The sequence below is a fragment of the Rhinatrema bivittatum genome, chromosome 2, assembly GCF_901001135.1.
Source record: "Rhinatrema bivittatum chromosome 2, aRhiBiv1.1, whole genome shotgun sequence".
In the NCBI taxonomy this organism is placed as follows: Eukaryota; Metazoa; Chordata; class Amphibia; order Gymnophiona; family Rhinatrematidae; genus Rhinatrema; species Rhinatrema bivittatum.
Window position 1 is genome coordinate 423837138 of NC_042616.1, and position 13001 is coordinate 423850138.

The 13001-nt window shown below is 43.3% G+C and overlaps 1 protein-coding gene across 1 annotated transcript in view; it reads left to right on the top strand.

Moving 5' to 3' along the window:
* The window catches only part of ADSL (adenylosuccinate lyase), a 109137-nt gene extending 99832 nt beyond the window's left edge, over nucleotides 1-9305 (top strand). The window contains exons 12-13 of the mRNA XM_029590232.1: nucleotides 8159-8335; nucleotides 9165-9305. Of these exons, the coding sequence (XP_029446092.1) occupies nucleotides 8159-8335; nucleotides 9165-9251 (264 nt within the window). The 3' untranslated portion in view covers nucleotides 9252-9305. The remainder of the gene's footprint in view (nucleotides 1-8158; nucleotides 8336-9164) is intronic.
* The last annotated feature ends 3696 nt before the right edge of the window (nucleotides 9306-13001 follow it).

A 13001-nucleotide genomic window follows, 5' to 3' on the forward strand; every position in this document is an offset into this window, starting at 1 on the left:
CTCAGGACCAGTGGGTTCTGAGCATGGTAAGGGACGGTTACTGTTTAGAATTTGCTCGTTCCATCTGCGATTTGTTTCTAATTTCCCCATCAGCTCCTTGGAGCGAAACAAGTAGCAGTTCAAGAGATGCTAGACTGTCTGCATTGCCTGGATGCAGTGATTCCGGTTCCTCATGAAGAGCTTCGCAGAGGAAGATATTCCATTTACATTGTGGTTCCAAAGAAAGAGGGGACTTTCCGCCTGATTTTAAATTTGAGGAAGGTAAATGCAGCATTAAACGCTCCGTGTTTCAGGATGGAAACCTTGAGGTCAGTGATTGCGGCAGTTCACAAAGGAGAGTTTCTGGCATCTCTGGATCTAACAGAGGCCTATCTGCACATTCCCATTCATCAAACCTTGCAGTATTTCCTGCGATTCATGTTTCTGGGACAACATTTTCAGTTTCAGGTCCTTCCTTTCGGATTGGCTGTGGCTCCATGCACCTTCATCAAGGTGATGGTGGTGTTGGCAGCAGTGCTTCAGAAGGAAGGGATTTTGATGCATCTGTATCTGGACGACTGGTTTATCAGGGCAAAGTTGGAGATTCTTTGTTGCCAATCAGTTCAAAGGATTCTTGAGGTGCTCCATTCACTAGGTTGGATAGTGAATGTAGTGAAGAGTCGCCTATTACTGATGCAGTCCTGGAGTACCTGGGGGCTCGGTTAGACACTCTAGTCAGCAAGGTGTACCTCTCGGAGGAATGTGTTCTGAAGCTGCAGGGGCAGATTGGATGTTTGCAGTTACAGGTGCCTAAAATATGGGATTATTTGCAAGTTCTGGGCTCTATGCCCTCGACACTGGAATTAGGACTGTGGGCTTTTGCTCACATGAGGCCGTTGCAGAGAGCGCTTTTGGCTTGGTGGAATCTTGTCTCAGAGGAGTTTCAGCTTCCGTTACCACTCGAGGGTGTCACACGGGAGAGTCTTTCCTGGTGGCTTCTAACTTCCAATCTCATCCGGGGTATGGAGCTCGAAGTTCCAGATTGGGTGGTAGTTACTACCATTGCCATTCTCTCTGAATGGGGAGCAGTAGGTCACCACTAGTCAGCTCAGGGTGGCTGGGCCAGGAAAGAGTCTACATGGTCTATCAACCGGCTAGAGACCAGAGCGGTCCACTTAGCCTTGCAGGAATTTCTATCATTAGTGAGAGGTCGGTCAGTGAGGGTTCTCTCAGATAATGCGATGAAGGTGGCTTATATCAATTGTAAAGGCAGAACCAAGAGTCAAGCAGTAGCCTGGGAGGCACAGAAGTTAATTCTTTTGGCAGAGCAGCACCTGGAGTGAATAATGGCATCCCACATAGCCGGGGTAGATAATGTTCAAGCAGATTACTTGAGTTGTACGGTGTTAGATCCGGGCGCATGGGAATTGCTGGAGTCCACGATGCAGCTCATTCACAAACGGTGAGGATCTCCCCCATGTAGACCTAATGGCGACTCGTCTGAATGCCAAGGCCTTTAAGTTTTTCAGTCAGAGGCGAGAGCACGGGGCAGGGGGGTCGATGCTCTGGTACTGCCTTGGCCACGGGGGGGTATGCCACTTTATTTCTTTCCTCCCTGGCTGCTTGTGGGCAAGGTGTTGCATTGCATAGAAAAATATCAGGGACAAGTGGTCTTGGTGGCAATGGAATGGCCATGCCGTCCGTGGTTTGCAGATCTGATCAACTTCGCTGTGGATAGACCGATTAACTTTGGTCATCTGGAGGGTCTTCTGTGTCAGGGATCCATATTTTCCAACTAGGCTGCTCACTTTTGTCTAGCAGCATGGCTTTTGAGAGGCCTTGGTTGAGACGTAGAGGTTATCCAGAGTCATTACTACGTTGTTGCAAGCCAGGAGAAAGTCTTAATATATCCTATGTATGGGCATGAAAAGTTTTTGAGTCCTGGTACTCTGCTAAAGATAATCAGTCTCTGACATTTTGTCCTTCCTGCAAGAAGGTTTCGCCAAAGGCTTGTCTCTCAGCTCACATAGCAGCTCTAGGTTGTCTTCAAGGCAAGATAGATGGGTCCTCTATTTCTGCACATCCAGACGTTATTAGGTTCCTTAAAGGAACAAAGAATTTGTTTAATGAGGGTTTAAAGGGGCTCTTAGGGAAGATAAGGCCATTGCAGAAAGACTAAGTGAATTCTTTGCTTCCGTGTTTACTAATGAGGATGTTGGGGAGATACCAGTTCCGGAGATGGTTTTCAAGGGTGATGAGTCAGACGAACTGAATCAAATCACTGTGAACCTGGAAGATGTAGTAGGCCAGATTGACAAACTAAAGAGTAGCAAATCACCTGGACCGAATGGTATGCACCCTAGGGTACTGAAGGAACTCAAAAATGAAATTTCTAATCTATTAGTTAAAATTTGTAACCTATCATTAAAATCATCCGTTGTGCCTGAAGACTGGAGGGTGGCCAGTGTAACCCCAATATTTAAAAAGGGATCCAGGGGCGATCCGGGTAACTATAGACCAGTGAGCCTGACTTCAGTGCCGGGAAAAATAGTGGAAATTATTCTAAAGATCAAAATCGTAGAGCATATAGAAAAGAAATGACAGAGAGCATATAGAAAAGCAATGACAGAGAGGAGCACCTGGGAGGCGATGTGGCGCTTTATGTCCGGGATGGCATAGAGTCCAACAGGATAAACATCCTGCATGAGACTAAATGCACAATCTAATCTTTATGGGTAGAAATCCCTTGTGTGTTGGTGAAGACTATAGTGATAGGAGTATACTACCGTCCACCTGGTCAAGATGATGAGATAGACAGTGAAATGCTAAGAGAAATTAAGGAAGCTAACCAAATTGGTAGTGTGGTAATAATGGGAGATTTCAATTCTAATCAATTCTAGCACGGCCATAGCATAGCCTTGCCATAGATCAGATGTTGGTCTCTCTAATACCTACCATCTCTACAGTTTCATTATTTTGAGTTCCTTCCCCGCTGCTTTTCCATCTCCCAGTTTCATCCCCTTGTTTCATTGTAACTTTTCTGCTCCTTCGCGTTATAGTTATCGTTTTGTTAATGCTTCTGTTCCTTGTAAACCGATTTGATTTGATTTGTATCACGAAAGTCGGTATAAAAAAAAAGCTTTAAATAAATAAATAAATTACCCCAGTATTGACTAGGTAAATGATTCATCGGGACATGCTAGAGAGAAAAAGTTCCTGGATGGAATAAATGACAGCTTTATGGAGCAATTGGTTCAGGAACTGACAAGAGAGGGAGCAATTTTAGATCTAATTCTCAGTGGAGCACAGGATTTGATGAGAGAGGTAAAGGTGGTGGGGCCGCTTGGCAATAGTGATCATAATATGATCAAATTTGAATTAATGACTGGAAGGGGGACAGTAAGCAAATCCACGGCTCTCGTTCTAAACTTTCAAAAGGGAAACTTTGATAAAATGAGAAAAATAGTTAGAAAAAAACTGAAAGGAGCAGCTACAAAGGTAAAAAGTGTGCAAGAGGCATGGTCATTGTTAAAAAATACCATACTAGAAGCACAGTCCAGATGTATTCCACACATTAAGAAAGGTGGAAAGAAGTCAAAACGATCATCGGCATGATTAAAAGGGGAGGTGAAAGAAGCTATTTTAGCCAAAAGATCTTCATTCAAAAATTGGAAGAAGGATCAAACAGAAGAATAGGATAATGCATAAGCGTTAGCAAGTTAAATGTAACACATTGATAAGACAGGCTAAGAGAGAATTTGAAAAGAAGTTGGCTGTAGAGGCAAAAACTCACAGTAAAAACTTTAAAAAATATATCCGAAGCAGAAAGCCTGTGAGGGAGTCAGTTGGACCGTTAGATGATCGAGGGGGTTAAAGGGGCAATTAGAGAAGATAAGGCCATCACGGAAAGATTAAATGATTTTTTTGCTTCAGTGTTTACTGAAGAGGATGTTGGGGAGATACCCGTATCAAAGAAGGTTTTCATGGGTAATGATTCAGATGGACTGAACCAAATCTCGGTGAACCTAGAAGATGTGGTAGGCCTGATTTATTTATTTATTTAAAGTCTTTTCTATACCGTCGCTAAGTTATATACCATCGCAGCGGTTTACATGTAGGCACATAAGTAAGTTTGGAGTAAGCGTACTATAGTACATTCTAACAGGTGCCATTAAGTTTTGGTTACATTAAATCATAAAAATACGTACAAATGTTTAGTGATGTAGGTTCTGGCCAGGTGTACCTAGAAGGTACTTTTACAAGTCAAAAAAAATCACATTTACGGTGTTATATTATTACATTCATTGTGTACTCAATTTGTTAAAATATTGTAATGCAAGAGTAGTAAATCACCTGGACCGGATGGTATACACCCCAGGGTTCTGAAGGAACTCAAAAATGAAATTTCAGACCTATTAGTAAAATTTGTAACCTATCATTAAAATCATCCATTGTATCTGAAGACTGGAGGGTGGCTAACGTAACCCCAATATTTAAAAAGGGCTCCAGGGGCGATCCGGGAAACTACAGACTGGTTAGCCTGACTTCAGTCCCAGGAAAAATAGTGGAAAGTGTTCTAAACATCAAAATCACAGAACATATAGAAAGACATGGTTTAATGGAACAAAGTCAGCATGGCTTTACCCAGGGCAAGTCTTGCCTCACAAATCTGCTTCACTTTTTTGAAGGAGTTAATAAACATGTAGATAAAGGTGAACTGGTAGATGTAGTATATTTGGATTTTCAGAAGGCGTTTGACAAAGTTCCTCATGAGAGGCTTCTAGGAAAAGTAAAAAGTCATGGGATAGGTGGCGATGTCCTTTAGTGCATTACAAACTCGCTAAAAGACAGGAAACAGAGAGTATGATTACATGGACAATTTTCTCAGTGGAAGGGAGTGGGCAGTGGAGTGCCTCAGGGATCTGTGTTGGGACCCGTACTTTTCAATATATTTATAAATGATCTGGAATGAAATACGACGAGTGAGGTAATCAAATTTGCAGATGATACAAGATTGTTCAGAGTAGTTAAATCACAAGCAGAGTGTGATAAATTGCAGGAAGACCTTCTGAGACTGGAAAATTGGGCATCCAAATGGCAGATGAAATTTAATGTGGATAAGTGCAAGATGATGCATATAGGGAAAAATAACCCATGCTATAGTTACACAATGTTAGGTTCCATACTAGGAGCTACCACCCAAGAAAAAGATCTAGGCGTCATAGTGGATAACACATTGAAATCGCTGGTTCAGTGTGCTGCGGCAGTCAAAAAAGCAAACAGAATGTTGGGAATTATTAGAAAGGGAATTGTGAACAAAACGGAAAATTTCATATGCCTCTGTATCACTCCATGGTGAGACCGCACCTTGAATACTGTGTACAATTCTGGTCGCCCATCTCAAAACAGATATAGTTGCGATGGAGAAGGTACAGAGAAGGGCAACCGAAATGATAAAGGGATGGAACAGCTCCCCTATGAGGAAAGGTTGAAGAGGTTAGGGCTGTTTAGCTTGGAGAAGAGACAGCTGAGGGGGGATATGATAGAGGTCTTGAATGAATAGATGTGAATCGGTTATTTACACATTCTGATAATAGGAAGACAAGGGGGCATTCCATGAAGTTAACAAGTAGCACATTTAAGAATAATCGGAGAAAATTCTTTTTCATTCAACGCACAGTAAAGCTCTGGAATTTGTTGCCAGAGGATGTGGCTAGTGCAGTTAGTGTAGCTGGGTTCAAAAAAGGTTTGGATAAGTTCTTGGAGGAGAAGTCCATTAACTGCTATTAATCAAGTTTACTTAGGGAATAGCCACTGCTATTAATTGCATCAGTAGCATGGGATCTTTTTGGTGTTTTGGTAATTGCCAGGTTCTTGTGACCTGGTTTGGCCTCTGTTGGAAACAGGATGCTGGGCTTGATGGACCCTTGGTCTGACCCAGCATGGCAATTTCTTATGTTCTTATGTCCTCCGCTTTGGTGGGTTTGTCCATCCTGGAATCTTAATCTTGTCCTCAGGGATTTATGTGAGGCATCTTTTGAATCACTCTGGAGTGCGACGCTAAAGAACTTGACTGTTAATGTTGTTTTTCTGGTGGCCATATGTTCAGCTAGGAGGATTTCTGAGTTGCAGGCTCTGTTGTGTCGGGACCCATTCCTTCAGATTTTGAATTTGAGGGTCTTGTTGAGGACAGTACCTTCCTTTTTTCTGAAAGTGGTTTCAGCGTTTCACGAGAATCAGACACTGGAGCTCCCAGCTTTTCCCATGATGGACATGTCTGATCCTCATTCATTATTTATTTATTTATACAATTTTTATATACCGTTGCACAGTAATATTCCATCGCTACGGTTCACAAAATTTAAAAACATAAGTTAGTACAAACACCTTAAAATTAAGCTTCTATTATTAGTTATAATGTAATACAACAATAATAAAAATTTAAAAATACAACTAAAAAACAAACATTTCTATCAATAATAAAAGGTTTAACGTTTCCCTTATTTGGCCTCACTCTCATATGCCTGGCGAGGGAGCTCAAATTATTAGATGTAAGAAGAGTTTTGTTGAGGTATCTCAGAGTAACGAATGACTTCAGGAAGTCAGATCATCTTTTTGTTCTGTGGAGGGGTCCGAAGAGGGGCTTTCAGGCTTCTAAAGCTGCTATCGCTCTTTGACTTAAGGAGGCCATTGGTTCCATTTACATTACACGTGGTCGTCCGATTCCGGAGGGATTGCATGCTCATTCTACGTGTTCCTAGATGGCTTCGTGAGCAGAAGCTCAGCTTGTTTCTGCATAGGAGATTTGCAGAGCAGCAGCTTGGAAGTCGCTTCATATTTTTGCAAGACATTATCATCTGGATGTGGGACGTACGGATTCACCACCTTTTGGTGAAAGTGTTCTGCGAGTCGGACTCTCTAGGTCCTATCCTGAATAGGGAGCTTTGGTACATCCCAGGAGTCTGGACTAATCTGGGTACTTAAGGGAAAGAAAAATTGGTTCTTACCTGCTAATTTTCGTTCCTGTAATACCATAGATCAGTCCAGAACCCGCCCATTCTATTGCGGGGGAAAGTAGCCCGCTCATTCTGTTTTTTATAGCAGAGAATATTTTTCATATTTGGTAGGTTTTGGGAAGTTTGGACATTTTTTAAATTTGTTCTAATTTGCTTGGGTATAGATTAATACTGAGGAACTGCAGGTGGCATATGTGGTTTAGTAGCAGTGTCAGTAAAACTTTCTCTGTCTCCATCTGCTGGAAGGGAGGCAAAACAAAGGAGTCTAGACTGATCGGTAGAACTACAGGACCGAAAATTAGCAGGTAAGAACCAATTTTCCTTTCTCAGCTGTATAGCTGGTGTCTCTTATTGTTGTAGGGTGCTAAGAGTCGAGCCCAAGTGCTGGTCTGGATCTGAGCATCAGGTAGTGGTGACTTTTCTGTGGCACACCTGATCAGGTCTAAAGGCACACTGGTTGGGAAATGCTGCTTTTCCAAGCTGTGTGTGCAAGATATACAATAAATTAGACACAAGATCAAGGTTTCCAATAAAAATATGACCGACTTATTAAGGCTAGTAAGTCATTGTCGGAGGGAAATGCATCTGCACTGTCTAAAGATAAGAAGGCGAAGGTTGCAAAGGGAACATTCCAGCAATAGAAAGATAACTTTCTTAAATTTGTTTTCAGAATACATGTTTGACTGTAGAAGACAAAAAGCCTAAAAACATTCTTGCATAAATGGATTTTTGTCTGCATCCTCAGACTTCCCTAGTGAGAATAACTTTAGACAAAACAACTGGTTCCCTTATGCTCTTTAACACACAAGTTCCACCATATATAAGAAGCAGTTGCCAACCAGTTTCAGCACCACAGTTCCACCATTGAGGAGAAACATTCATTCTGCATTTACCAACCAGGCTTCTTTCATGCATGTAAGCCGGGCTTCTGTAGTAAGGCACACACAACATTAGTCAGGTTACCAAGAAAACCTTTCATTCTCTGCAGACTCTGTTACAGGAACAGCATGAGAGCTTTCCTCACATCACAGGCTCTGCATTACACATGCTGCTTGCTGATAATCTTGTGTGTGACCTGTAGATCTTGGCAAACATAATGGGCTTAATCTCCCCTTGAAATGGTGCAGAAGTGACCTCACTCTTTCTTCCGCATCTCTCTCCAGGAATGCCATGAGCGGATCAGAGTGCTCTCCCAGCAAGCTGCCACTGTAGTCAAGCAGGAAGGTGGTGACAATGACCTTATTGCCAGAATTCAGACTGATCCCTATTTTGACCCAATCCAGGAGCAGCTAGAGAGCCTTTTGGATCCAAAGTCCTTCATAGGACGTGCACCCCAGCAGGTGAACTGATGGGAAATAAATACATACATACATTAATAATCAAGGGGGACGTGAAGATTTAATGTGCAGCAGAACCTTAAATCAGGAAGAAAGAAACCGCTTCATGGGGTTACCAGTTTCAAAGGACATTAAGGCCTGCAAAAACTACTGCAGATGTGAATATTTAGAATAATTGATGAACGTCAGTTAAATAGCAGGGATTACATACATCCAGGCATTCTGGTGATGCATGCATCGTATAATGGATGGTTGACACTTGGAATAAATTGTTTGGAGATGTGTCTCTCCCTCACTTTTTCACTTTTCCTCTGATTTCAAGCTATTGCTAAATCTTTAGTATTCCAAAAACTCTTTGTCTTGGTATCGTGCAGGTGATGAGATTAGAACGATGCAAAGTTGCATAGTGAGGTGGTTAAAAAATGGGGATCTTTCTTTCCTTCTGGGGGAAAGTTGGTCAGATTGGTCATCACATCAGTAGTGACTGGACTGATCATAACTGGGCACGTTGATCCGGTGAGATGATTTCAGTCTCTCAGAATACAGCACATAGGATTGCTAAATGACTCAAAGTCCATCATGAGCAAGCAGAGTCTGTTCTGGTGGGGTAATTCTCTGGGACTGCTGCTCTGATTTCCCCAAGGAAAGCAGACCCACAAGTCCCAGGACATAGTGTGGTGGGTATGATGAATGCCAGGGCTAATGTAGCATTTCCCTCAGGACCCTGAAACATCTGGACTAGGCCTGTGTTGTATTAGAGGGAGGTTAAGGTTTAAACGTGGGGAGAAGTAGTTTTAATTTTTTTTTTTTTCCATATTATTTTACTTTGCAGGTGGCTAAGTTCCTGAAGGACGAAGTAATTCCCCTCTTGACTCCATACCAAAGCAAGATGGATGTGAAAATTGAGCTTGAATTATAAATGATTTTGGATGAAATATTTATTTTGGGAATAAACCTTGAACATGTACTGGTAGAACAGAGTAAGATATTTCTGTATGTGTGTGTGTGTGTTTTTTGTTTTATTTTTTAATTAAAAGTTTTTTATTAAACCAAACAATAGAACATGTAAACCATACAAAACATAAAGGATAGCAATTATGCAAATAAAACAGCAAGGTACACACGAGTATAACAGACTTAACAATTAAGGTTTACATTCCAAAATAGGAACCACGAGGTTTTATAAGTAGTAACCCGCCCGCAGCCTCACATTAATGCTGTAACAGCAAGAATTATTGGGTGCCGCACAAAAGGAAAGCCATAGAAAATACACAAAAGGTAAGTGAGGAGCCAGGTTGCCCAAGGAATCTGGTCACATGTGAAACATAAGGTAGCGGCTAAGCCGAGTTACCCATGGACATAGAAGATAGCCACATTTGGTAGGGTTTCCAAATCAACTCAAAGCGAGAAACTCTCTTATGCTTATAAGCTGTAATTTTGGATAATAGAAAAATCTTCTGCACTTTTTGTTGTATGGCTGCTTTTGTGGGAACTCTGGGGGATTTCCAAAATCGCGCTATCTCACATCGACTAGCAGTTAATATATACTGGGCTAACCGATTAGAATCCTCCGATAGCCCAGGTAGTTTCATGCCTAATAATGCTTGCGCAGGTGTAAGGGAGGTCAGTCCAGGAAAAAAAGTACTCAACCATTGAAATATCTCTCCCCAGACCACCTGTAGTCGGGGACAAGCCCACCACATATGGTAAAAAGTACCCTTCTCCAGACAGGACCGCCAACAGGTATCCGGGTAAAGAGGTGTGTATTTATGCAACTGAGAGGGGCACAGATACCAGCGGTATAGCACCTTATAAGAATTCTCAATAAGAGAGGCCGCTATATACCTTCTACCTAAATTTTGAAAAATAGACTTCCAGACTCGAGGAGTCCAAATTACCTGGAGATCTTTTTCCCAACTCTGCTGAAAAGTATAGTTAGGCACGTCATGTGGCAATAGGAATTGGTATAGCATCGATAATACTTTAGTACAACCATGAGCTTTCTCACACAACTTCTCAAAGTCTGATTTTCCCAGGGAAAGATGCAAAGCAAGCATATTGGCCTGGGCAAAATGAGTTAATTGTAAATATGGGTACAAAGCCGAATCAGGCAAAGCATAAGCTCGCTGAAGATCTGCAAAAGGGCGCATTGCCGTTTGCCCCCAATGCTTGATTCGCATGCTATTAAGATCTGGAATACAGTGTGTAGGAGCTTGAGATTTCCCTTGCAGGCTTTGTCAGGTACTATGCCCATACAGCGTAATTCTAGGCTGCCAAGTACTTCTTTGTATAGATGGGCAGCTGAATAGTGGAAGTTGTGGTTGAAGATTCTGTGGCAACTTTGGGAGTAGGAGAATGCGCAGCTGCAGTCATTCCAAGATCTTCAAGAGGATTATGAAGTATCAGGGGAATCAGAGTCTTTTTACTGGAGACTGGTGGAGGAACTGCATAAAGGAGAAAAGGGTGGGAGTGAAGAATGCTCAACCCAGTGGAAAAAGTTATTGTTTATGAAAATATACCACGGAGAGGTATTTCTATGTTTTATAAAGTTGTGTTGGAGTGTCAAATGGAGATGGATCCCCCTCTTAGACCGGAAGAGCAATGGAATAGGGATCTGTACCTAAACTTGACTGTGGAAAATTGGAAAAATATTTGGCAAAAGGCACATAAGATTTCTATTTGTAACAAGAGGGTTGAACTAATGATAAAACTCATTTACAGAGTGTACAGGTTCCTGGTATTACTATACTAAATTTTCAGCTAGTGCATCCAATCTCTGTTGGAGAGGATGTGGACAAGTTGGTACATACTTGCATGCGTGGGAATGCCTTTGGTGATAGATTTCTGGAAACAGGTGGGACGAGATGGGGTGCATTTTGGATGGGAGAGTTAACTTGGAACCTCCCTTATGTTTGCTGGGAAGATAGGGTGATCATAACTTAAGTACGGCTAAGCAACAATTCGCAAATCATTTGATTCATACAGGGCGATTTACAATTGCAACCCTGATATTGCTTTGGTGGAAAAGCTTGTGTGTATATATATGTGTATATATGTGTGTGTGTGTATATATATATATATGTGTATATATGTGTGTGTGTGTATGTATGTATGTATATATATATACAAATCCAAAATGCACCCCATCTCGTCCCACCTGTTTCCAGAAATCTATCACCAAAGGCATTCCCACGCATGCAAGTATGTACCCACTTGTCCACATCCTCTCCAACAGAGATTGGAGCAACGCAGGAGGACAATAGCACAACCATCTGGCAGCCAAAGACGTGGTTCATTAAAGAAAAGGAAATTACCAGCTAAATAGTAATTTCTCCTTTCTTAGCATTCAGATAGGTGGATCCATACTAGTGGGATGTACCAAAGCTACTCCTGAACAGGGCAGGAGGCTGCCCACAGTCCGATCAATACCGCACATGCTAAGGCTGCGTCCTCCTGGGCCTGCACATCCAGGTGGTAATGCCTGGAAAAAGTATGTATGTTCTGGTTGTGGACCCTTGAGCCAGAGCTAGTGATGGTGACCACTGCGGGATTGCCCCCAATGGGTCTTGTCTCCGGGAGGTGGCACTGGTGAAGACAACCCGGCAGGACCTTCACCTATACCAGCCCTCATTCCCCGCAAGTTGAGCCCTTGGGTGCCGGGGCCGGCAAGTCTTAGGTGGAGTACCTCAGGGAAGCAGGTGAAGCGGATGAAGAAGACTGGATCCAAGATCCGGGTCGGGGCTGGCAGCGAAGGAGTGGAACGGAGTCCAAGCAGACAGTCTGGGGCAGGCAGCAGGCAGGCAAGAACAAAGTACCAGGCCAGGGATCGAGACGGGCAGCAGATAAGCAGAAACGAGAAGACAAGCCAAAGTCAAACCAGGAGACCAAGCCGAGGACGGGGTCACAGGAACTGAGGAGCACAGAGAAGACCGGAGACAGGAATGAAGGCACGGGCAGGAAAGCAGGAACTGGAACGCCGGGACTGGAAGCAGGAACACAAGGACTGGAGCAGCAGGAATGGAACCAGGAACAGGATCAAGGCAAGTACAGGAACGAAGACGTCTGGACAGCAACTAGCACTCCGAGGAGACAACCTGTTGCAAAGGCAAAGTCCTGCAGGCTGCTGTGGGGTTTAAATACCCCTCCCTGGTGATGTCATCTTCCAGAGCCGAGCTGAGTTTTCCACCGCAGCCCCTTTAAAGGGCGGGGCCTCCCATGCGCTTAGGGAGAGCCCCCCCTTCCCGGCTGGATGGAGAAGGACAAAGTTTGCAGCCATGTGGTAGGCTGTGGTTGGCCTGCTGCGGAGTGGGACGCGCCGCGCTGGGCTGCAGCAAGGAGGAATGGAGGAGCAGGTAGGAGGGACTGGCCAGGGCCTGCCGCGGCCGGGAACCGCAACAATGTAAGGAGGATGTCTTGATGGAAGACAGCAATCTAATGACACTGCCTGACCCTAGTGGAATGAGCCCTAACCTGACTAGGCAACAGCTGCTCAGTATCCTCATATGCGGCCGTGACTAGCTCCTTAATCTAGCGGGCTAATCCCCATCTCTCTCCTTGTCCAGAGTCGGCAGAGTAATAGATTGATTCAAGTGAAAATCCAAGTCTACCTTTGGTAAAAAGAAGGACGGTACAGTACGCAACTGTATCGCCCCCAGAGTCACTCGCAGAA